The sequence below is a fragment of the Theropithecus gelada genome, chromosome 20 (genome assembly GCF_003255815.1).
Source record: "Theropithecus gelada isolate Dixy chromosome 20, Tgel_1.0, whole genome shotgun sequence".
Taxonomy (NCBI): Eukaryota; Metazoa; Chordata; class Mammalia; order Primates; family Cercopithecidae; genus Theropithecus; species Theropithecus gelada.
Window position 1 is genome coordinate 50,556,072 of NC_037688.1, and position 24,418 is coordinate 50,580,489.

The window sequence follows — 24,418 nt, forward strand, 5'->3', positions numbered from 1 at the left end:
AGTGGCACCATCTTGGCTCACTGCAACCTGTCTCCTGGGTTCAAGCGATTCTCCTGCCTCAGCCTCCCAGGTAGCTGGGACCACAGGTACATGCCACCACACCCGGCCAACTGTATTTTTAGTAGAGACGGGGTTTCACCGTGTTAGCCAGGATGGTCTCGATCTCCTGACCTCATGACCCGTCCACCTCAGCCTCCCAAAGTGCTGGGATTACAGGCATGAGCCACCACGCCTGTCCTCTAGTTTTATTTTGAATGGAGACAGGGTTTCAACATATTAGCCAGGCTAGCCATGCACTCCTGACCTCAGGTGATCCGCCTGCCTCATCCTACCAAAGTGCTGGGATTACAGGTGTGAGCCACCGCGCCCGGCCTGTGGCCAGCACTTGAGATGCAACAAGTAATCTCTGCCGGCCCCTGAGGTCATCACCACCATCACCTAGCATGACAGTGGGGACAAACCTGGACAACTGGGGCTGAGTCCTTGAGAATCTTGCCCAGTCCCAGGGCCAAAAACAAGTCATTTTGCAAACCCACCTCTGTGGTTGCAGAGGGCCCAACCCTGACCCCTGCTCTTTCCTGCCTTCATGGGGAAGGGAAGGAGGCTCAGAGGAGCTGAGAGTGGAGTGGCTAAAGGGTGAAGAGGTAAAAGGCCCTTCCTGGTGGAGGCCATGTGAACCGGTGACCCCACAACCGCCCCAGCGACAGCGCCAGGAGGGGGAGCTGGGTGTGGGTACCAGGAGACAGTGCGAAGCAGAGCTGGGTGGCTGTGGCAGAGACAGTGACTGGCCTGTTCTCCAATATGGCCTTGTGGTTTTCGTGTCCTCCAATGAATGAGTATAGCCTACAGCCTACAGAGGGTGGGGCTTTCAGCAGTGCTGGGCCCACCTTGAGTGGCCTTGTCCCGTCCTTTATACAGAAGGGATATCGAGACAGGGTCTCGCTCTGTCGCCCAGGCTGGAGCACAGTGGCACAATCATGGCTCACGGCAGGCTCAAAGTCCTAGGCTCGGCCGGGTGCGGTGGCTCATGCCTGTAATCCCAGCAATTTGGGAGGCCGAGGCGGGTGGATCACGATGTCAGGAGTTCAAGACCAGCCTGGTCAAGATGGCAAAACCCCATCTCTATTAAAAAACTACAAACATTAGCCTGGCGTCGTGGCACCCACCTGTAATCCCAGCTACTTGGGAGGCTGAGGCAGAATAATTGCTTGAACCCAGACGGCAGAGGTTGTAGTGAGCTGAGATTGCGCCACTGTACTCCAGGCTGGGTGACAGAGAGAAAAAAAAAAAAAAAAGTCCTAGGCTCAAGCGATCCTCCTGCCTTAGCCTCCCAAGTAGTTGGGATTATAGGCAGACATGCCATGCCCGGCTCATTTTAAAATTTTTTATAGAGATGGGGTCTCACTATTGTTCAAACTGGTCTCAAACTCCTGGCCTCAAGCAATCCTCCCACTTCAGCCTCCCCAAGTGTTGGGATTACAGGCGTGAGCCACCACATCCAGCCCATTTATAATCTTGATAAATACACTTGATATATTCCTTTTCAGCATGACATGTATCAACCAGTGATGTAACTTGATAAACAAAATCATAAAGAAACAAGGGCCCAAGTCCCACCTTGGCATGGTTTAAATACATATGCTTTCAGCCAGGCGCAGTGGCTCACACCTGTAATCCCAGCACGTTGGGAGGGCGAGGTGGATCACCTGAGGTCAAAAGTTTGAGACCAGCCTGGCCAACAAGGTGAAACCCCATCTTTACTAAACATTAAAAAAAAAAAAAAAAAAAAAAGCCAGGTGTGGTGGCTGGAGCCTGTAATTCCAGCTACTTGGGAGGCTGAGGCAGGAAAATCACCTGAACCTGGGAAGCAGAGGTTGCAGTGAGCCAGGATCATGCCACTGCACTCTAGCCTGGGCGACAGAGTGAGACTGTCTCGACAAAAATAAGTACAAATGCTTTCTAAAGTGGCTTTAATATCACACAAGCAGCTCTTTGGTTTACACTGAGAGAAAACAGAGGGAGCCAGGAAAGGCTCCCCGCTGGCCTCTGGAGTCCAGGAGCCTTGGGAAGGCTGAAAGTCAGCCCTGACCAGCAGGCTTAGTTGTCCTGAGAAGAGCCACTGAGGCCACCTGGTCCAGTTCACCAGGTCTCCCAGGGAAGCACAGGCATCTCTGGGTCCCCAAGCACAGTGCCAGAGAAGACACCCTCAATACCCATCTGAACAGGGCTGAGGGGATGCTCCCTGGCAGGCCAGCGCCCAGGTGGTCCTGAGGCCTGGTGGGTGCAGCATGGGAAAGGCTCAGTCCACAGGTTCATCTCGCAGGATGGTGAGGACACGTGCGCCTCCCTCGCAGAGCAGGCTGTGTGCAGCCCGGCACAGGGTCAGCCAGGATGGCCCCTCCAGCTGTGCAGCACTTACCAGGGGGAGGAGTTCAGCCATCAGGACCTGGGGGCAGGGCAGGGCCAAGGTCTCAGGGGCACCTAGGCTGGGGGCAATCCTGGGACAAGCTTTGAAGCCCCCATGTTTCAGCCCCTCCCTCCTGCCATCCCTAGCTCAGTCTGGCCCGTGCACTTCCCAACCCACACACACAGACCCCAGGCTTGCCCCCATTCTCCTGGGTTCTGGGGGGTGGAGCAGTCAAGCCCCTACCCTCAGGTCCTCCTCAAGGCTGCAGACCTCTGTTGCACCCCCATCTCCTCTTCCAGAAGCACCTTTTCCAAGTGAATCTGCTGGTCCAGCACGGCCACTTGCAGCTTGAGGGCCGCCAGGGTCTGCAGCTCCTGGGTGCTGGAGTAGACAAGCAGCCGGGGGCTCCATGTAGGCTCCGCTCCACCCCCACAGGACGGCGAGGCTCTGGGGGGCCTCCCCACGGGACACGGTAATGGTGGCCGTTCCGCCACCGCTGTGTGCACAGGAGAATGTGGCCTTTGGGGTGGCAGCCGAAGCCGCAGCCCTGCTTTTCCTGTTTGCCTGGCTCTCCCAGGCATCTGCACCACTTGCCCTGCCTTTAGGGGAAAGGTGGGCTTTTAGGACAGTCCCGTGCAAGATGGTGTGTCTTGAGCTTGGACTTGCTGGCAGGGAGTCCTCTGTGGGGTGACCCTCTGCCTGCCTAATTTCTTTACTGCGTTTATGCACGACTTTTGTGAGACTGGCTTTCCTTTTGACAAATGGTGTATTTTCACTCTTAAAACGTCAAGCAATTAGAAAATACAAAGGAGGAAACAAGTTCTATAAATAACCACCTTCTGGGAGCTGATTCTCATGAGCTACTTTCTGTTTTTTTTGTTGTTGTTGTTGAGATGGAATCTCACTCTGTCACCCAGGCTGGAGTGCAGTGGCGCAATCTCAGCTCACTGCAACCTCTGCCTCCCGGGTTCAAGCAATTCTCGTGCTTGTCTCCCAAGTAGCTGGGATTACAGGCGTGCACCATCATACCCAGCTAATTTTTGTATTTTTAGTAGAGATGGGCTTTCACCATTTTGGCCAGGCTGGTCTTGAACTCCTGACCTCAAATGATCCGCCTGCCTTGGCCTCCCAAAGTGCTGGGTTACAGGCGTGAGCCACCATGCCCGGCCTCACACACTACTTTTTCTTTTTGTTTTTGAGACGGGGTCTCACTCTGTCACCCAGGCTGGAGTGCAGTGGCACAATCTCGGCTCACTGCAAGCTCCTCCTCCCGGGTTCACACCATTCTCCTGCCTCAGTCTCCCAAGTAGCTGGGACTACAGGCGCCCGCCACCACGCCTGGCTAATTTTTTGTATTTTTAGTAGAGACAAGGTTTCACCGTGTTAGCCAGGATGGTCTTGATCTCCTGACCTTGTGATCTGCCTGTCTTGGCCTCCCAAAGTGCTGGGATTACAGGTGTGAGCCACAGTGCCCGGCCCTCACACGCCACTTTTTCAACAACTGGGTGAATAAGCAACAGCTCAGAGCAGTGAGGTTGTGTGTGTGGGGAGCAGCGAGGTAGGGGAGCTGCCCTGAGGAGAGGAGGGCTGACTGCTCCCATAGGACAACTGGTGAGGACCCAGCACACTGGGGAGTGGCGTCGGGCAGCGGGGGAGGGGGGGTCACCAACTTGCATCTGGTCCCTGGGCTGCTCACCTTTCCCTGAGGTGCAGACAAGGCTGGCTAAAGCACCCTGTCCCTGGCCCAGACCTCAGTGCAGGTGGCAGGGTGGGGGCGGAGTCTCACCTGCACGCAGTTCCTGCAGCCTCTGCAGACACTGGCCCACCATGGCCTGCAGGCCCTCCAGCGTGAGCAGGCAGCGGTACTCCTGCATCCAGTCCATTGGGGCTGCAGAAGAGTCAGGGAGGGCAGGTGGGGTCCGTGGCAGTCTGGAAACCCTCCCTGCACTAGCCCTCCATGCTCCTCCCGAGACAGACCCAGGACCCACTGACCTGCTGAGAGTTCCTCCCTCACACGCAGTCTCAGCAGCGAACAGGCCTTCCGCAGGCGCCTCGCCTCTGCCTCCACTTCTGCAGCACTGAGCCTGGGCTGGGACCCGCCTGACTGGATATGGGTCAGGAAAACTTCCCTGCAGCCAAGCCCCTCTGCTCCCACCAAGGACAGGGCCTGGAGAGTGGCCCTAGCCATCCCACACCAGCCCCTCCTGGGGCTGCTCCACAAACCTGCCAGGTTCACAGCCAGAGGGCCCCCAGGCTCCCACAAGCCCAGCAAGGATACAGCTGTCTGTATGTTCTGGAGGAACTGGGTTTTGGCGGCAGCGGCATCCATGGAATCACTGGTCTGCATGGAACTCAGCTGGACCCACAGGCTGGGGTGCACACGTGGGGCGCCCCAGGAACCATAGAGGGACACGGTTATTCCAGCTGGTGAGCTGGGCCTTGGGAGGTAGGCAAGGGCCAGGGTGGGGACCCCAGGCTGGGCATCTGGCTCTGTTGAATGCCTGGAGGGGTCTCCAAAGGCCTCAGGGAACCAAGAGGACACTGACCAGAACAAGGGGACAGAGCTGACAGGCTGGCAGACTTTTAACATCGACAGTGACCCCACTCACCAAAGAGGGCAAAGAGACCTACTGGAAAGTATCTCGAACCTGTACCCGAGCTGGTGATGCCTCCAGGTTCTCCCCTACCCCTGTCCAGCCAAAGACCTCAGCCTCACCTCGAATTCTGGGAAGCCGCTTTCCTGAATGCCGCAGGCAGCCGCAGCAGGTGCCTGTCGGAGAAGCCGGTGTTCAGAGGAGCATCGCCTTGCTCTGGGGTCTACAACTCCCATTTCCTGCTCAGAGCCCAATCAGGGATGAGGCTTCTTGCCCCTTTCCCACACCCGACCCCACCAAGGATGAGCCCCCTTGGATAGGGCTTCCAGAGCGGCTATGAGAGAAGCATGGTCCAGTGCTGTCCCAGTAGAGAGAAGAGGGGGCCCCGTGAGCAGAGCCCACACCCTCCAGAGCCCATCTGCAGCCTCTGGCCTGGGCAAATAAGGGGACAGCCACAGAGGAGAGGGCAGGACAGGCTCTAGTACTTCCCTGTCCTGATGGTGCCGACCTGGACACCACCACACAGCTGCTTCATTCTGCCAGCTTCTGAGCACGAGCCTCAGGGGTGCACCCCAGGGCTCAATGCCCTGCCCTGTCACCCCAAATCCCAGGCTCCTTGCTAGCCAGGGTCTGAGGAGGCAGAGACATAAGTCCCTCCAGTGAGGGTCTGGGAAACCTACCCCTTTTCCTTGAGTGTGAAGGCTTCTGGGGCCTGAGGAGCAGCCGATGGGGCCATATGCTGGTTCCTGAGGCCCGCTCCAGGCCTGGGGGCTCGGGCTCCTATCCCAGCACGGGTCCTATCCCGCACTGACGGCAGCCAGCGCTCAGGGCGGCCCTTGGCAGGCACTGTGGTCTGGCGGAGGCCCTTGGTGGGTCTCGTGTCTGAAGCATGGCCACCAGCTTGGCCTGGGGACTGGGGTGGGGTGGAGGCTGTTGTGCCAGGAGAGGTGACAATGGACCTAGATTTCAGGCTGGGGGCCTTGTTTCTTTCTCCAGCCTTAGTGATGCGTCTTCGAACCCGAACAGCCTTCTCCAGTGCCTGGGTCAGAAACTCCAACTCTTTGAGGTCTTGTGGACTGGGTGTGCATGCTATGAAAGCCAAGAATTACGCAGGGATCTCTCCCCACTGTCCCCCAGGAGGGTCCCTCACAACTGCGCTCCAGAAGACAGACCAGAACAGCACCTGGATTAGGTGGGTGGTGGAGGTTTACCTGGAAGGGGGTCCTCTTCATTAGTTTCTGGCTCTGGAGGTGGCTCCCAAGCCCAGGTCCCGGTTGGTTCCCTACAAAGACATGGGCAGCCGTCGCACGGCCAGGAGGCAGGGCCCAGCCCAAACAGACGCAAGGGGGCTGCCTGGCCCCGCGGCAGGCCCCCAGCTCAGAGCTTGCAGGGTACGGGGGGTGGCACTGACAACCTATAGCTCCGAAGTGGGCGGCTGCGCCCGGTCTCCCAGCCACGGGACCTCGGGGCAGGACTCTGAGGGGCCGAGGGAGGTCTGGCCAGGGGGTCCCGGGGTCCGCGTACCAGGCCTGCAGCAGCCGACGGCAGACGCGCAGGCTCTGCTCCAGTTGCAGCTGTCGCTGTGCGCAGGCGTCCAGGGCGCCCTGCAGCTCGGCTACCAGCCTGGGGGACGCACCGGCGGCTCATCACCTCGGCCAGCGTCGGGCCTCAGGCCCCGCGCCTGACTGCCAGCCCGCCCGCGTCCTCCCGCCCCCTCCCGCCCCCTCCCGCCCCCTCCCGCCCCCTCCCGCCGCGCAGGCCTCACCGGCGCGAGCAGTCCGCGGGCAGCATGTAGGCGGCGGCGTCTCCTTGCAATTTGCCGCCTCTGAAGAGCCACGCCCCTTCCGGGCGGGAAGGCCGCCCCTTCCCGGCCGGGCTGCCCAATCCTGAACCGGGGCTCCGGGGCCGCCCCCGAAGCTTTCTCTCCCTCACTGCGGGCGAGCCTCAAGCCCCACCCACTCCTGTCCCCTAGGTCTCCGAGGCCGCCAGGGAGGGGACTGCGGGCGACGCCGGGATTTTGGTTTGGGTAACTGGGTAGATGGGGCCGCCATTATCGCGCTTCTCTTGTAGGGCGCCTGTGACGGTTTTACGAGAGGCTCCATCTGTCCTGATTGAAAGTGCTCTACCGCGGCCGGGCGCGGTGGCTCAAGCCTGTAATCCCAGCACTTCGGGAGGCCGAGACGGGCGGATCACGAGGTCAGGAGATCGAGACCATCCTGGCTGACACGGTGAAACCCCGTCTCTACTAAAAATACAAAAAACTAGCCGGGCGTGGTGGCGGCGCCCGTAGTCCCAGCTACTCGGGAGGCTGAGGCAGGAGAATGGCGTGAACCCGGGAGGCGGAGCTTACAGTGAGCTGAGATCCGGCCACTGCACTCCAGCCTGGGCGACAGAGCGAGACTCCGTCTCCAAAAAAAAAAAAAAAAAAAAGAAAGTGCTCTACCGCAGGGACCCGCCATCCTGTTGACGCCCGGGCCACCGAGCACAGGGAAAGCACGGGGTTGCTGGAGGTGCGGATGCCGCCTGTCAGGAGCGGGGATGAGGGAGGACAAAGTGTTCACTTTTGGACATGTGACGTGATAGCACTGGGCAGAGGGGAGGAAGCTCAGACCTTGGAGCAGTGGGCCTGGCGAGGTGGCCCTTGGTGGGGCAGGGGACGGGTAGGGACAGGTGACGGGGCCCAGGCAATGGCCAGGGAGGTGGAGCAGCAGTAGGACAGTGTCACAGAGGCAACAGGAGGCTGTCGCGGGAGGGACTGGGTCACAGGCCAAGTGCTGCTGAAGTCTCGGCGGTGTACACAGCACCGGGGGGTGGGGGGGTCGGCGGACAGGGCCTTCAGTGATGCAGGGGACACCTGGGGGAGGAAGTGAGGAGGGCAGCAGGGCCCCATGTAGTTGATGTTAACAAGAATAAACAATTAGGGTCAAGAAATCCCAGGCGGTAGCTGGAGGAAAGACAGACCTGGGGGTGCTGTTTAAAGATGGGACAGGTGAGTCCGTTCCATAGTCGTTAATGGGAAGGTGTCATCGCAGAAGGGAAGGAAGGCACAAAGGGAGTTGTCAGGGAGGTTAGGACCCAGGCAGCTCTGGCCCAGCGCTCAGGATGGGCCCCTCCATCAGCGGTGGGGGAGGGTGACGGTGGCCCTGCCTCCCTGGAGGTTCTCTGTGAAGGAGGAGGCAGCACTCGAGATGCAGGAGACCACCCACCCCAGCAGGTGATGCCAGGCTCCCCCGGAGTAGTTTCCTCCTTCAGGTGCAAGCTGGGAGAAAGCAGAGAACTGACTCCATGAAGGGTTGGGATTTTGACAAAAGAGCCCCTGGACAAGGGGTTGAGGCAGCAAAGGACGTCCATCACTCATTTGTCACTATCCTCACATTTAATCCTCATAACACCCCTGTGAGGTAGGCTATCATCGCCCCCTCTTACAGATGAGGAAACTGAGGCTCACACATGCCCAGGGGCACACAGTCGACAGGACGGGTCTACAGTTCCAACGCTTCGGTTCTCACCCTGACCACGCCCCACCCAGGGTGGCCAGAATTCCCTTATAGTCGCAAGAAGACAGCTGCCACAGACTTACAAACACACACAGCACCAGCACACAGAAAAGCAGCAGCTCAGTGAGCATCTCCCAGCCCTGGGTTTCTAGTTCAAGAGCATTTGGGGGCCGGGCGCGGTGGCTCAAGCCTGTAATCCCAGCACTTTGGGAGGCTGAGACGGGCGGATCACGAGGTCAGGAGATCGAGACCATCCTGGCTAACACAGTGAAACCCCGTCTCTACTAAAAAATACAAAAAAAATAGCCGGGCGAGGTGGCGGGCGCCTGTAGTCCCAGCTATAGGGAGGCTGAGGCAGGAGAATGGCGTAAACCTGGGAGGCGGAGCTTGCGGTGAGCTGAGATCCGGCCACTGCACTCCAGCCTGGGCGACAGTGCGAGACTCCCTCTCAAAAAAAAAAAAAAAAAAAGAGCATCTGGGGGGCCAGGCGCAGTGGCTCATGCCTGTAATCCCAGCACTTTGGGAGGCCGAAGTGGGCGGATCACCTGAGGTCAGGAGTTCGAGACAAGCCTGGCCAACATGGTGAAATCCCGTCTCTACTGAAAATACAAAAATTAGCCGGGCGTGGTTGGGTGCTTGTAATCCCAACTACCTGGGAGGCTGAGGCAGAATCCCAGCTACCTGGGAGGCTGAGGCAGAATCTGGGAGGCGGAGGTTGCAGTGAGTTGAGATCATGCCACTGCACTCCAGCCAGGGTGAAAAAAGCAAAACTCCATCTCAAAAGGAAAAAAAAGCATCTGAGGGACACTTCTGGTCAAGTGGTTCTTTCTTACATTTGCAGAGGAAACAGAAGTGGATGGCAGCAGGGTGAATGTGCTGTGTTAAGCCCATCCCCAGGGAGAGGCCACGGTCACATGGCCCCAGACAGGCTCCCCAGGCGTGGACTGCTGTCTCCCAGGCTCCCTTTCCATGCAGGAGCGGAGTCTCTGTGGCCAGCAGGAAAGCCCAGGGGTCTGCCTCCCTCCCACGGGTCCCCAGAGCACAGCTGCAGTTGGGATCAGCCAGGACACGGCCCCCGACTGCTCTACTCCTCTGCCTCTTGGTCACCTCAGATGTTAGAGGGGACTTCAAGTTTTTTCTGGCTAGCCTCTCTGGGAAAATTCTTTTTACATAAAGTGTGTCAGGATGGCATTGAGGGGCTGGAGTAAGATTTTTGTTTTGCAGTTGAACCTAAATAATGGTAGGAATCTCTTGTTTTTTTAATACCTTCTGTTTTAAGTTTTTCTCGTTTTCATCTTGGAAGAAGAAAATTTAGAAACAAAGACAGGAAAAGAATGGCCCAGAAATTCAGCACAAAGAGAGGTGTTCACATTGACAACATCTGTGGGTCACAGACAAATGTCTGGGACAGAGCCTCTGGGACAGAGCTCTAAAATGAGTAACGTGTCGTAGGGAGTCCACGCAGCGTGCAGGGACACAGGCCCCCTTACCATGGAATACCCACCCAGAAGGAAGTGGGTGCCCCATGCAGACCAAGGTGGATTAGGGGACAGTGGTGTGCTCAGAGCTGTCAGCTCCCCACTGGAGCCCCAAACCAGACAGATGTGGGCAGGAGCTCAAGTGGTGTCTGACTACCCAGGTCACACGTGCCTTGAGCGTGAAAGCTGTCAGCTCCTGGCACCGGGCTCTGTTGGGGCTGGGAAGACCAGGACACACATGGGCTGAAGCTTCTAGAGACAGTGAGACACAGAAGGGACAGAGAGGTGCCCTCCATGCAGTGCGGCCAACTGCTTTGAGGCTCAACTTTCCAAAGAGAGGGATCTGACCTCTTCACTCTCATTTCAACATTCTCATAGCTTGCACGGGACTCCCGCGGAGAAAGAAACTTGGTGGCCACAAGTTACCCTCTCTGCTCTGTGCGAAGGCCTCCGGGAGCTACACAGCATTCCTATGCTGTGCTCCCACCCCTCGCCTCCAGCCCCCTCAGTACACATCCACTGCGGCAAATGCGCTGACACACTTACAGCCTCACAAGGCCCAGGTTCGTGTCCTCCTCCTCACTGTGTATGCATAGGTTTATCCGTTTCACCTGTTGCCGGGGAACACTGCTTTCGGGGGGACTTGGGGGACGACACTGTAAACATGACTTCCTGGCCGGATGGTGGCAGGGCTGTGTGTGCGAGTCACTGTCCAGGGACAGCACTGAGGTAGGTCGGGGCAGGACCCCCAAGCCACCATCCACAGAGCTTGTGGGACTCGTGGTGCTGACGGAGGAGTACCCTGAGGTCGTGACGTCCTTCCCTGGCTCCGGGCTGGTGCAGAGCAGGGACTTGGGTCCTGGGGTTGCAGGGATCTGGGTATCCAGCGCTGGTACCTGTGGGTCCTGGGGTCTCTCGTCCTCTGGGCAAGCCTCCTCATCACTGGATTCCTGGCAGCAATGCTGTTCTGGGTTCAGGTAGACCACGGTGACATCGAGGATGCCACTGGGAGCTGTCACTGCAGGAAGGTTGGTGGGGAGGGAGATCATGTCACACCCAAGCATCAGGGGAGACCCCCTGCCAGGTCAGGACCCTGAAGTGCAGGCCAAGAATCTTCTACCTTGCTATGGTCCTCTGTGTTACCCTCCTGTGGTGAGAAGTGTGGGTGACATGCCTCTTCCAAGGTTGGACAGCTGCCCACCATGACTCCAACGACAGTGGAGATGACAAGTTGGGCATCTAGCTCAAGCCAAGTGGATGCAGAAGCAAGCAACTGGGAAATCGACAGGACTCACACTACCTGGGCTTCTGGTAAGGACCCATGCAGTCTGCCTGGGGTTTGCACAGGGCAGTGATCCCAGCAGGGCAGTGAGGAGTGTCATGTAAACCACGTGGTCACATCTCAAACAACATTCTAGAAAGAAAAATTAGCCTGTCCAGCTAATTTTTAAATTTTTTGTCTTGCTATGTCACCCAGGATTGTCTTGAACTTCTAGCCTGAAGTGATCCTCCTGCCCCAGCCTCTCAAATTGCTGGGATTACAGGCATGAGCCACCACACCTGGCCTAGAAGGATCTCCATGAACTCCAGACAGGTCTCTACCTCCCTCATCCTAGTGAGGTCTTCCCAGCACAGAACGAGCAGGAGCCGGATAGGTGTGGCCTAAGTCCTCTCATCCCTGTGTGATGGTAGAAGCTGTGGTGTTTTGGAGGTTCTCCCCTCCTCTCACTCTCCCCATGCCTGGACACACTCCCCGGCAGGGAAGGAGCTGGCCCCGCCCTGTGCTCTGTGCACATCCTCCTCCCTCCCACAGCACTCGCACAGGGCCAGGTGCCCAGAGACCCTCAGTGAGAGCCACCCTGTGTGATGTCCCTTCTGGTGCGCCCTGGCCTTACACTCACCGTCACCCTCCTTCTCGCCCTCGCTCTCCTGGTCGCCTTCGTAGCCAGAGCAGCAGTCCAGGCTCCAGTCGAGGAAGCTGCCCAGCAGCGTCTCCTCCTGGCTGGACAGCTCCGCAGTGGGGGTGGTAACAAAGCTGCCCCTGTCCTCCTGGAGGCTGTTCTCCCGCTTCCTGCACGGTGGAGAGAGCCCAGGAGACCCAGTCATGGGCGGCAGCGCTGGGAGGCCAGGCCCTCTGCACCTACCTCTAACACCCGCGTGCCCCAGCCTGTCACTGCATGCTCCCAAAGGTTCTGCTGTGTAGAAAATGTTGGTGAAGCTAGAACAGGTATAAGCCCTTGAGGCAGGGCCAACCTGGAGGACAGCTCAGGCAAACTCAGGCCCCAGGTCTGGGTGTGAAGCCCAGCCCACCCGGCTCAGCTGTGGGGCCTGGGCCAACCATCTAGTCCCCTGGACACCCCCAGGATGATGCTACCTTCCAGTGTTTTTTTTGTTTTTTTTTTTTTGAGGTGGAGTCTTGCTCTGTCATCCAGGCTGGAGTGCAGTGGTGTGATCTTGGCTCACTGCAACCTCCGCCTCCCAGGTTCAAGTGATTCTCCTGCCTCAGGCTCCTGAGTAGCTGGGACTACAGGTGCCCACCATCACACCCAGCTAATTTTTATATTTTTAGTAGAGACGGGGTTTCACCATGATGGCCAAGTTGGTCTCGAACTCCTAACCTCAGGTGATTCACTTGCCTCAGCCTTCCAAAGTGCTGGGATTACAGGCGTGAGCCACCGCGCCCGGTCCCTCTGGTGTTGATTAATAAGGGACAGGCAGTGCTCAGCCCGGGGCCAGGCAGATTGCATGGAATGGCCTGGCCTTGGGCGGTGCCGGCACCCATGCCCAGCTGAGGTCAAGTCTTGCTCGGGATGGGGCTGGAGGCCAGAGTGTGGGCCTGAGCCTGGGAAAAGCTGCCACACCAGCTGAGCCTTTCCACTTCCTGAACCCAGGGCCCAGTGGGGAGCGGGGGTGGAGAGAGCTACCCGTGTCACCCATGGGGGTCTGTCTCAGAGACTGATGGGGCTTTGGGGGGCCTCTGGAGAAGCGGATTTAACACAGTGAGGCTGAGCACAGGGCCAGGCCCCTCCTGGAGTAGCTATGCGTGTCTACATGGACTTTCCTCGTGACGACCCTGGCCCCAGGGAGTCGGTGCGTGTGTGGAGTGAGACAGGAGGGTCAGGTCTCCTGCTTTCTGCACAATGGAAAGTGCTATCACACTTCTTGGGGAGGAAGTAGCAGTAGCGGGGGCTTCGGCTGCTTCCCCAGGGCTCCCCAGGAGTTTAGGTCTACTGCTAGGGGCCCACTCCCCACACAACACTCCCGGAGGCAGCCCTGCCTGGTCCTGTATTGACAGGGAAGACCCAGCCACCCAGTGCCCGCCCTTGGGAAAGTTATGGGTGCACATGGTGCTAAGGAGTCACAGGGGCAGGGCCAGCAGCACAGGGAGGGCCCTGTTCATCGGGGCCTTGCAAAATCAATAGCAGTTCTCCAGGTGGGTGAGGTGGAAAGAGGAAGTTAACTCCAGGAGGAACAGCCAAGGTGCTGAGATAGGAGAGGCAGGTAAACAGGTTCACACGGGTGGTGAGGGAAGTGCTGGGGATGTGACTCAGGTCACAACTTGAGTGCCAGGAGTGACAGCAGCATCATGGAGCAGGTAAGTCCAGGATATGCGTGACAGGCACGGGCAGGGCTAGAGCCAGGCTGGGCTCCCGCATGCTCGAAACCATCTTCCTCCACAGGGAGCCCAGGCAGAGGGAGAGGCAACAGCCTCTGAGGAAGGAGACCTGGGCTGGAGACAGTGGAGGTTACGCAGGGGCCTAAGGCATGACTGCAGGGCTCCGTCCCAGGGTCACTGCCCTGGGATCTGCTGCTCCCCTGACAAGCCTTGGGGGCCTCTCTGTGAGGGAGCGCTGAGGGAACTGGGCCGGCATGAGGGTGCCAGCATTGTATGGCGCAGGGTAACTAACCGTTTGGTTCTCCGCCCCGAAGGAGAGCTGAGGAAGGTGTGGATCTCCCCTGTGCTGAGGAAAGTCGGGGGGTCGGGGCTGTCTTGTGTCACTCCTAATGCCGCACACAACTGGCTGTAGCTCAGCACCTTAGGGGAAGCCAGAGTTAGGGGGTGCAGAGGCCCCGAGGGTGAGGCCCGCCCATACCCCAGCACCCCATGAGACGCCCAGGTGGCAGGAGAGAGGCACCTTTTCCTGGCTGATTTCTCCATAGCGCTTGTCCTCAAATCGCTGCTTCACGGCGGTCAGAGAGACTTGCCTGTAGTCCTTGGGGGCGTCATCGTGGAAGCTGGAAACAGTCACGTGGAGAGGACATGTGAGGCACCCCCACCCCATTTTGAGCCTTAGTTCACTGAAGTGAGCAATGAGAATGCAAAATGGTGCAGTCACTCTGGAATCCGACCTGGCGGTTCCCCGAATGGTTAAATTTAGTCACCACAGAACCCAGCAATTCTCTCTAGGTAAAGACCCAGGAAAAAGGAAAAACTATGTCCACACAGAAACCTGTACTAGAATGTTCATGGCAGGACTGTTCACAATAGGCAAATGTCCCCCAGCTGTGGGATGGATAAACACATGTGGTCCATGCAGGGGAATATTATTCAGCCATGAAAAGGAATAAAGCAGGTACACACGCCACAACATGGACAAATCCAGCAAATATTACACTGAGGGAAATAACCTAGACACAAAAGGCCACCTGTCCTATGACTCCATTTATATGCAATGTCCAGAATGGGAAAAATCCGTGGACAGAAAGTAGACCACTGAGTCATCTAGGGCTGAGGAAATTGCGGGGAACCAGAGGGTGACAGCTGAGGGGTGTGTTGTCCCTTTGGGGAAAGTGAAAATGTTGTAAATTTGATTGTTGTGATGAGAAGCACAACTGTGTGAATAAACTAAAAGCCGATTAAATCATACAATAAAAGGAAGTTTAGTTTGTAAATAATGTTTCTAACTTATCTGGTTTGGGAAAAAAAAAATTAACTTTTTCAGGTGGAAGAGAATAAACGCAGCTCAGAAACAGCTTTTGGTGGCCAGTGTTGGGACGATCTGTGCTCCCCATAAGCAAAGGTCGGGGGGTAAGATCCATGCCGACCCTTCTACTGTCACCCTTGTTCCTTGCCCAGAAGGCAAAGGGTCCGGGCACTGCAGGAGAAAGCAGCATGAGCAGCAGCACATGCCAAAGCCTGGGAGATGCCACCAGGTCCCCTGTAGCTGAAGTACAGTATGGGGGTAGAAACAGCAGATGGGCCAGAGAAGGGGCTGCTCAAGGGCAAAGAGACCCCCAGGGAGTTCTGATCTCATCCTGGAAGCCGGACAGCAAGGCCCTGGGTAGTGTACACGAGACACATGTGGGGTGGCTGCCAGTGTTCCAGAAGGCTGGGCAGCCAAGCGGTGAGCGCACGAGGAAAGTGCACTGGCGAGGATGCAGGGATGGAGAAGCAGGAGCGGCTGGTGGAGGCCTCAGCTGGGTGCACAGTGGTTCATGCACCACAACCCACCAGGGCCGAAACAGGCCAATGGCTGAGTCACACTGGCAGGGTGGGTGGCAGGTCAAGGTTGAGACGTGGTCTGAATCCTGGATGTGATGAAGTCTCCCAGGAAAGGAGTCTGAGGGGTGGCAGAAAGCCAGAATTCCCTGGCCCCTTGGGGTGGGTGAGAAGGGAGACTAATACCCAGGCCGCATGGCCTAGGGCAGGAAGCTGAGGCCCCCGAAGGAGGGAGGGTCAGCATAATGCTGGCTGGAGAAAAGCCACCCAGGCCTGGTGTGGTGGTGCCTGTGGTTTCAGCTACTCGGGAGGCTGACACAAGAGGATCCCTTAAGCCTGGGAGGTCAGGGTTGCAGTGAGCTAGGATGGCGCCACTGTACTCCAGCCTGGGCCCCCAACTCAAAAAAGGAAAAAAAAGCCTACACTGCTGAGTCTGCTGGATTTGGCTGAGGAAAGGGAAGTAATGGCAGAAGCAGGGAAGGGGGAGACCAGGGAGTGGTGGTGCCGAGAGGTGGGAGGAGCAAGTCTGTGAACACAGCTGAGGAGGCGAGAGGGAGATGGCTGGTCAGATGCAAATTCACCCCCATGCTTGTCCCCCTTGCCCCTCACTGCCATGACTCCACTCACAGCCCCTGGCCCCGCTGGTCTGCACTGGGCCCTGGCATGGCTGCCCCCTTTGCCTGGGACTCAGATGCCCAAGTGACCCTGGCTGCGCTCCCTGAAGGGAGCCGCACCCGCCCGTGCCACATGCCCCGCTCCTGCCTGCTGTTTCTCCCAACATGACCTGACCTCTGAACTCTCTGTCCTGGCCTCTCCCCCAGCGCCCGGCCCACGGTGGGGGCTTCATGCACTGCATAGAACAAACCAACGTGGGCTGAAGGGAAGCTGCCAGGGCAGGTGAAGGGGCTCAGATGCAGCGAGGGCCGGGCCAGGCTCAGCAGACAGAAGGGCGGAGGGGCCGGGGCAGGTGGAGGGAAGTCCAGCGGGGCTGGGGCAGAGAGGGGGCCACAGCTGGGCACGATGGGGCAAGGGACCTGCCCGCAGGCTCCATCTTCTCAGTGAGACAGAGGATAGATCTATACCAATGGCTGCACTGAGGTGGAAGCTGTTCTCAAGGGAAGGGGAGTGAGTATTTTCTCCACTGGGGGCCATGTGGTCTCCGCTGCACTATAAGCTCAGTCACTGCCAGAGCAAAAGCAGCTGCAGACGATGTGGAAGCCAGTGAGGACGGCTGCTGCCAAGAAAACCCCATTCATGGCCGGGCGTGGTGGCTCAAGCCTGTAATCCCAGCACTTTGGGAGGCCGAGACGGGTGGATCACGAGGTCAGGAGATCGAGACCATCCTGGCTAACACGGTGAAACCCCGTCTCTACTAAAAAAATACAAAAAACTAGCGGGGCGAGGTGGCGGGCGCCTGTAGTCCCAGCTACTCGGGAGGCTGAGGCAGGAGAATGGCGTAAACCCGGGAGGCGGAGCTTGCAGTGAGCCGAGATCCGGCCACTGCACTCCAGCCCGGGCTACAGAGCGAGACTCCGTCTCAAAAAAAAAAAAAAAAAAAAAAAAAGAAAACCCCATTCACAAAAGCAGCCAGATGCTGTCTGAGGGCCACAGTGTGCCAGCGCCTGAGCTAGATGACAACTTGACACAGGTACAAGTTACCACAGGTCAGGGAGACACCCTCATTTTTTTCTAGTATGTTCTGCTGCCTATGCAATGAGCTTGGATTGGGAGCAGCTGCTCTCAATGTGAAAAAGGTGTGAGATAAGAAAGTCCTGGAATTTTTTTTTTTTTTTTTTTTTTAGATGGAGTTCACTCGGTGCCTGGGCTGGAGTGCAATGGCGCAATCTCGGCTCACCGCAACCTCTGCCTCCCGGGTTCAAACGATTCTCCTGCCTCAGCCTCCTGAGTAGCTGGGATTACAGGCGCACGCCACCACACCCGGCTAATTTTTGTTTTTTTAGTAGAGACAGGGTTTTGTCATGTTGACCAGGCTAGTCTCGAACTCCTGACCTCAGGTGATCCACCCGCTTTGGCCTCCCAAAGTGCTGGGATTACAGGGGTAAGCCACCACGCCTGGCCAGTTTTTGTTTTTGGAGACAGAGTCTTGCTCTGTCACCCAGGCTGGAGTCCAGTGACGTGATCTCAACTCACTGCAACCTCTGCCTCCTGGGTTCAAGCGATTCTCCTGCCTCAGCCTCCTGAGTAGCTGGAATTACAGGCGTGCACCAACACGCCTGGCTAATTTTTGTATTTTTAGTAGAGGTGGGGTTTTACCATGTTGGCCAGGCTGGTCTCGAACTCCTGACCTCAAATGGTCTGCCTGCCTCGGCCTCCCAAAGTGCTGGGGTTACAGGCGTGAGCCACCACGCCTGGCCAAAACTCACCACTTCTTATGAAGGCTCAAGACGCAGGGAATGAGGTCCTCATAGGAGAATCCGGTGAGGTCCCACAGCTGAGTGGTCCAGGGCTGTGCTGGGGAAGAAAGCAGGCCAGGGATGGAGGGTATGGAGGGGACGGACGGGCTGTGGTGACAGCCGCCTGACCACTTCCACTCTATAGTTCTGTGGGCTCTGCTGTGGAGCTTCTTGGAGCTCAGGGTTGCAATCCTTTTAAAACAGTTTTGAAAAAAACCCATACATAGGGCATGCAGGTTCACAGTCAGAAATCTGGGACATACTGAAGCTAGGAGCTGTGCTGTATCTCATCCCTGAAGAAGTAACCAGGACAAACGGATGCTGGACTCTTCCGCCCCACAGCCTCCTCCTATGTGAGCACCTTCCCTGACACAGGCATCCCTGGGAAGGGCCTCTCCTTACTCTGCCTGTGCGTCAGTCTGGCCAGAAGCAGGGCTGCGGCAGCCAGGCGGGCTGGGGCATAGGCGGACAGGCTGGTGTGCAGCAGGGAGAGCTCACAGAGGAAGCTGCACAGGTGCTGGGTTCTCAGCTCCACAGGGACTAGCGCCAGCAGGACCTCCTTGTAATCCACCACGGTGGGGACCTAGACAGCCGGGAGCGGGTGTGGGCTCTTAGTGCTTGGGGGCTCCTTGGTGCAGTGCCACATGCAGGCCCAGCGCAGGGTCTGGCCCCGGTGATGTTCACGTTGATGCTGCACGCGCAGCGCACCAGCGCAAGTGGCGATGTGGTGAAACCGTGGCCTACTGCTCCGTGGCTTTGGGCACAGCAGAGAGAGCTGCCCTCTGAGTCCATGAGGCCTCCCACAGCAGGAAAGCCAAATGCCCACCCCCACCCTCCAGCACAGCGACAACCAGGATTAATAAGGAAAATGGAACCACTGCTTACTCGAATCTTCCCTTCCAAGGCGGAGACGATCTCGCCCATCATTCTCACCAGGTCCTCATACTTGTACGTGTTGTCTGTGAGCCATACGGCCTCCCGGATAGTCAGGATCTCTTTACTGATGAACCTGCAACGCCGAGAAGGGGTCTCAGCGCGGAGCCCACTTCCTGGGGCAGGGGTGGGGCACAGGGACCCAAGGCTTTAGGAGGCTTCAAGGTAGGGAGGGAGCCATGGCTTTGGGCTTTGGTGACAGAGGCTTCATAACGGAGCCAGCTGCCTGTGGCTGACAAGGGGCATTTAAAAAAGGGGAGGCCCAGGCAGGAGGACAGCTTAGCCAGGAGTTCGAGACCACCTTGGGCAACAAAGCAAGACCCTATCTCTTCAAAAAGTTAAAAAATAAAACATTAGCAGAGCATGGCAGCATGTGCCTATAGTCTCAGTTACTTGGGAGGCTGAGGTGGGAGGACTGCTTAAGCCCAGGAAGTTGACGCTGCAGTGAGCTATGATTATACCACTGCATTCCAACCTGCGTGACAGAGCAAGACCCTGTCTCAAAAAATAATCATCATAATAACAATAGGGGGGAGGTCAGAAAGTGCTGGAAAGAAGGATGAGAGCCACAAGGCAGACAGAAAGCAGCAGGGCTGTTAGGCAGACTCACAAATGTCTGCAAAAGGCCCAAGTGCCACCAGCATTCAGTTTGCTAAAAGACACCAAAGACAGAGATTTGCCCGTCACGTGACAGCTCTATCAGTGGGGTGGAAATGTTTTAGACTCAGAAGGTGGGTGAGCCACCAGATCTAGGAATTGGAGGCAAAGGGCCCAAGGGTTGTTGGAAAGTCTGTGCCCGGTACTGTGTGGCCACAGGAATCCTGACTGGAATCCTGACTGTCCCCAGGCAGGGGTCACCCTGTTCTCTGCTGTCCACCAGCGCCAACTATCAGGGAACACGCTGCTCCAGTGGCCCCTGCAAGGCACCTTCCCGTTGGACTGAGGCCAAGTCTCTTGGCTGCTCCGTCCTGGGGATTCTGCAGGTTGCATGTATCATTCACTTGACCAAGAGGACAAGAGGCACGGGGACTACACCTGCCAGCGCAGGGACTGCAGACGCCAAAAAGATGAGATGTCAGTAGCCAACAGGGAGCCCAGCGTAGGGTGTGAGGTGGCTGGTTGGGGCAGGGCACTTCTGAGAGCAGAGGTGGCGGGCAGCTCAGCCTTTAAAACCTTTTTTTTTTTGAGACAGAGTTTCCCTCTGTCACCCAGGCTGGATTAGTGCAGTGGCGTGATCTCGGCTCACTGCAACCTACGCCTCCCGGGTTCAAGCGATTTTCATGTCTCAGCCTCCCAAGCAGATGGGACTACAGGCGCCCACCACCACATCCAGCTTGCTTATTTATTTATTTATTTAGAGACAGAGTCTTGCCCCATTGCCCAGGCTGGAGTGCAATGGTGCGATCTTGGTTCACTGCAACCTCTGCCTCCCGGGTTCAAGTGATTCTCCTGCCTCAGCCTCCTGAGTAGCTAGGATTACAGGCGCCCACCACCACGCCCAGCTAATTTTTTGTATCTTTAGTAGAGACGGGGTTTCACCATGTTGGCCAGGCTGGTCTTGAACTCCTGACCTCATGATCTGCCCACACTGGCCTCCCAAAGTGCTGGGATTACAGGTGTGAGCCACCGTGCCTGGTCCCCCAGCTTGAAAAAAAAAAAAGATAACGCAGAATTGATTTGAGGGAGCTGTGGTGATAATTATATGGACCACCACTATCAGGTCTTGTGGTTGGGGAAGAAATTGGACTCAGCTCCCTGAAACGTTTTTAGTGGTTATTCTCTCACTGCCAGCCGGTTTGTGGCCCAGGAGCTTGGTCGTAGGTTGCGGTGATGGATATGTGGTCAGATCCAGGGAGGCGGCCACCCAACCTCCTCAGCTGTCTCTGGTAGGAAGACCTGGGATGCTGGATTCAGGCCCAAGAGCACATCTGAAGACAGCTCTGGATGCTTGTGGCAGGGGTTGCTCCCTCCTTCCGTGGGAATGACACTGCATCGAGCCGGCACACGCAGGCCCAAAGAGACTGCACCTCCCAGTTCCCATCTGGTGAGACGTGGCCACAAGACTAAGCTCAGTGCTAAGGTAAATGTGGCAGGTACAGGTGTCACAGGGACAAGGGCAGCACCCTAACTGGTGGCAGAGATTAACAAGGGAGATGGGGTTCCTCTGCTTCCTCGTGAAACAAAAAACATCCCAATGACCTGAGCCCGGACCCTCTGCCTCTGGGTTACCTGTGCAAGAGAGAAACAAGTCTCTGTAGCTTACACATATGCTGTGTGCAGCCAAGCCTATCCTCACCCACCAAGCTCTACAGAGGAGTTGGTCTGGAAAGCACTTCCTTGGGAAATGTAGACCATGCTGGGGACAGCTGGTTTAGGAAATGCAAAACGTATTGTGAGAATCATTTCCACGTTATTCCCAAAGGCGGAACTAGTGGATCCAGCCTTAGTTAAAGGAAAGCAGTGGTCTGATGTGAAAGGGACAGACTGCCGTGTAAGGACGCACCCTGCTGCTGAGAGACACCCACGTGGTTGGAGTGGGCATTGCAGGGCACCAGTGGGGGACGAAAAACCCTCAACTCCAATAGTGTACGAAACTCTGGCAACAGACTTTAGAACTTGACTTCAGAGAAGGGCAGCCGACTGCCACCCTCCCCAATCAGTCATCCTGCCGCCCTCAGGAGCCAGGGGACAGGGCGGTTCAGCCTGTGCCTGCCAGAGTGAGGCCACACTCTGGGTCCTGAGACCGCACACCAGGACAAATTGCCTGGATGCAGGCACCCCACACAGTGGCCCCCACACGCTGAAGGCTGTTCCATCACCCCTGCCTGCAGAGGGCCCTCAGTATGGCACTCCACGTCTGACCAGGTGGGACACTCACGGCTCATGAGTCAAGAACCAGTAAGGGCCAGGTGCAGTGGCTCATGCCTGTAATCCCAGCACTTTGGGAGGCCGAGGCGGGTAGATAATTTGAAATCAAGAGTTTGAGACCAGCCTGACCAACATGGTGAAACCCCATCTCTACTAAAAATACAAAAAAATTAGGCGGGCATGGTGGTGCACGCCTGCAGTCCCAGCTACTCTGGAGGCTGAGGCAGAAGAATCGCTTGAACCTGGGAGGCGGAGGTTGCGGTGAGCCGAGATCGCACCAGTGCACTCCAGCCTGGGTGACAGAGCGAGAATTGGTTTCCAAAAAAAAAAACAAACCAGTGAGGAGCACGCGAAGGGCAGGTGACCCTGAACCCAGGACGGGCCAGGACGTCCCTGCCAGCTGGGCCGAGGGGGCTTCTCACCGGGTGCAGATGACCATGCAGGCGATGCCCAGCAGCTGGAGCCTGTACCGCGGCACCAGCCTCCTCCGCAGGTACCGGTCCACACACTCCACGGTCAGGTGCAGACAGAGGCTTGTGAAGTCCTTCATGGTGGCAACTTCCACCAGCCAGTCGATCAGAATGTACCTGAGGAAAGAGCAGCGTGTGGGAACTAGGGCAGGCATTCTCCATGTGTCCCTGTCTGCAATTTCAACTCCACCTGTCGGGCCCGACCAAATAACCTGGCTAGCTCTGGAATCATGGGTTTACCCTGGAACCCAGTCTGAAGACGCCATGTCACAGGAAGCCCGGGAGGCTCCATGGGTCCCAGCCCCGAAGCAGGCCCCACATCCTTCGACTGTGTTCCTGGGAGGTGGATGGACTTGCAGATCTCTGCACTGGCCCTCCCTCCCGCAAGACCACATGTTCCTGGTGCTCCCAAACCCAAGCGCTTCGAGACCTCGACCTGGCGCAAAGCGAAAAGTCAGCCCACAGCCGTTGACCCACCCACAGTGGATGAACCCTGACCCTCAGGGCATGCAGGTAGCGGCAGAACGTAGACAGTCGCAAGAGAATGCCACAGGATGCCCCAATATGGTAAATGCCTTTCTGAATAGAGTGGAGACACTTGTGTTCTTTTGAAACAGTCTCACTCTATCACCCAGACTGGAGTGCAGTGGCGTAATCTCAGTTCACTACAAACTCCGCCTCCCGGGTTCCAGTGATTCTCTTGCCTCAGCCTCCCCAGTAGCTGGGATGAAAGGTGCACACCACCACGCCTGGCTAATTTTTGTATTTTTTTTTTTTGAGACGGAGTCTTGCTCTGTCGTCCAGTCTGGAGTGCAGTGGCACAATCTTGGTTCACTGCAACCTACACCTCCCGGGTTCAAGTGATTCTCCTGCCTCAGCCTCCTGAGTAGCTGGGACTACAGGCACGTGCCACCACGCCCAGGTAATTTTTTGTATTTTTAGTAGAGGTGGGGTTTCACGTATTTGCCAGGATGGTCTCAATCTCCTGACCTCATGATCCACCTGCCTCGGCCTCCTAAAGTGCTGGGATTACAGACGTTAGCCACTGCACCCGGCCTAATTTTTGTATTTTTGGTAGAGAGAGGGTTTCATCATGATGGCCAGGCTGGTCTAGAACTCCTGACCTCAGGTGATCTGCTTGCCTCAGCTTCCCAAAGTGCAGGGATGACAGGCATGAGCCACCGCACCCGGCTGTAGACGCTTGTCTTAAAACAGAGGGGTCAGAGTGAACAGAAAGCAAGAGAGGAGTGGGAGGATGGGTGATTCTGTTGGACAGGCAGCGCAGGTGGCAGGTGTCAGCCCAGACACAGGCATCTTCAGAGGTGGAGGGGAGGAGAGGAAGACGGGCTGAGGCGTGAAAAGAAGGGCAGAGGAGGAGCAGATGAGCCTCTATTTCCTCCCAGAACAGAGAACATGCAAGAGCCAAGTGTTTAAGGTTTAAACTGGCCTCTACTGTGAACAGACTACAAAGCTTACTCAAAGCAGATGGATTTAACACGCTTAATGATCTGACTTCTAAAAACAACCACTGGGCCAGGCATGGGGGCCTATAATCCCAGCACTTTGGGAGGCCAAGGAGGGCAGATCATCGGAGGTCAGGAGTTCAAGACCAGCCTGGCCAATATGGTGAAATCCTGTCTCTACCAAAAAAATACAAAAATTAGCTAGGTGTGGTGGTGCATGCCTATAGTCCCAGCCACTTGGAAGGCTGAGGTGGGAGAATTGCTTGAACCCAGGAGGCGGAGGCTGCAGTGAGCTGAGATCACACCAGTACGCTCCAGTCTGGGCAATAGGGTGAGACTCCATCTCAAAAAAAAAAAATAAATAAAAATAATTAAAAAAATAAAAATAGAAACAGGGCTAGGCACAGTAGCTCATGCCTGTATTCCCAGAACTTTGGGAGGCTGAGGCAGGTGGATCATGAGGTCAGGAGTTCAAGACCAGCCTGAACAAGATGGTGAAACCCCGTCTCTACTAAAAATATAAAAATCAGCCAGGCGCAGTGGCAGGCACCTGTAATCCCAGCTACTCGGGAGGCTGAGGCAAGAGAATTGCTTGAACCCAGCGGGGCAGAGGTTGTGGTGAGCTGAGATCAAGCCACTGGACTCCAGCCTGGGCGACAGACTGAGACTTCATCTCAAAAATAAAATAAAATAAATTAAAAAGTAAAAATAAAACAGACCACTGAATTGCATACGTTAAAACGGGGAATCTACCTTCGTTTTATATCAAATGCTGCATCTCCCTGGTAAATTAAAAAAAAAAAAAAATGCCCACACACATAAAACGAATTTCAACAAACCAAAAAAAGAGAGCA

At 56.6% G+C, this 24,418-nt stretch overlaps 2 protein-coding genes across 2 annotated transcripts in view; both read right to left on the minus strand.

Annotated features, from left to right (window-relative positions):
* Positions 1-1,954: 1,954 nt before the first annotated feature.
* Positions 1,955-6,851, minus strand: TEDC2 (tubulin epsilon and delta complex 2). Its single transcript, XM_025370597.1, has 10 exons — positions 6,767-6,851; positions 6,526-6,624; positions 6,213-6,283; positions 5,682-6,090; positions 5,124-5,177; positions 4,686-4,776; positions 4,400-4,511; positions 4,194-4,295; positions 2,713-2,903; positions 1,955-2,446 (listed from the first exon to the last, which is right to left on the minus strand). Exons 1-10 carry the CDS (start codon positions 6,790-6,792, stop codon positions 2,300-2,302), a joined length of 1,302 nt encoding a protein of 433 aa, XP_025226382.1. The 5' UTR covers positions 6,793-6,851; the 3' UTR covers positions 1,955-2,299.
* A 2,934-nt stretch (positions 6,852-9,785) lies between these two features.
* The window catches only part of CCNF (cyclin F), a 31,666-nt gene continuing 17,033 nt past the window's right edge, over positions 9,786-24,418 (minus strand). The window contains exons 10-17 of the mRNA XM_025371520.1: positions 22,054-22,218; positions 18,716-18,839; positions 18,233-18,413; positions 17,801-17,888; positions 14,113-14,212; positions 13,885-14,012; positions 11,878-12,047; positions 9,786-10,994 (exon numbers count right to left, since the gene is read on the minus strand). Coding sequence (XP_025227305.1) covers positions 10,519-10,994; positions 11,878-12,047; positions 13,885-14,012; positions 14,113-14,212; positions 17,801-17,888; positions 18,233-18,413; positions 18,716-18,839; positions 22,054-22,218 — 1,432 coding nt within the window. The 3' untranslated portion in view covers positions 9,786-10,518. The remainder of the gene's footprint in view (positions 10,995-11,877; positions 12,048-13,884; positions 14,013-14,112; positions 14,213-17,800; positions 17,889-18,232; positions 18,414-18,715; positions 18,840-22,053; positions 22,219-24,418) is intronic.

What these genes read in the sequence shown, in the direction of transcription:
- TEDC2 (XM_025370597.1), bottom strand. Translation starts at nt 6,792, where the DNA reads ATGCTGCCCGCGGACTGCTCGCGCCG. An exon ending in CGTCGGCTGCTGCAGGCCTG is followed by an intron (nt 6,284 to 6,525) that starts GTACGCGGACCC and finishes ATGTCTTTGTAG; the next exon opens with GGAACCAACCGGGACCTGGG. An exon ending in GCTGCAGGAACTGCGTGCAG is followed by an intron (nt 2,904 to 4,193) that starts GTGAGACTCCGC and finishes CTGTGCACACAG; the next exon opens with CGGTGGCGGAACGGCCACCA.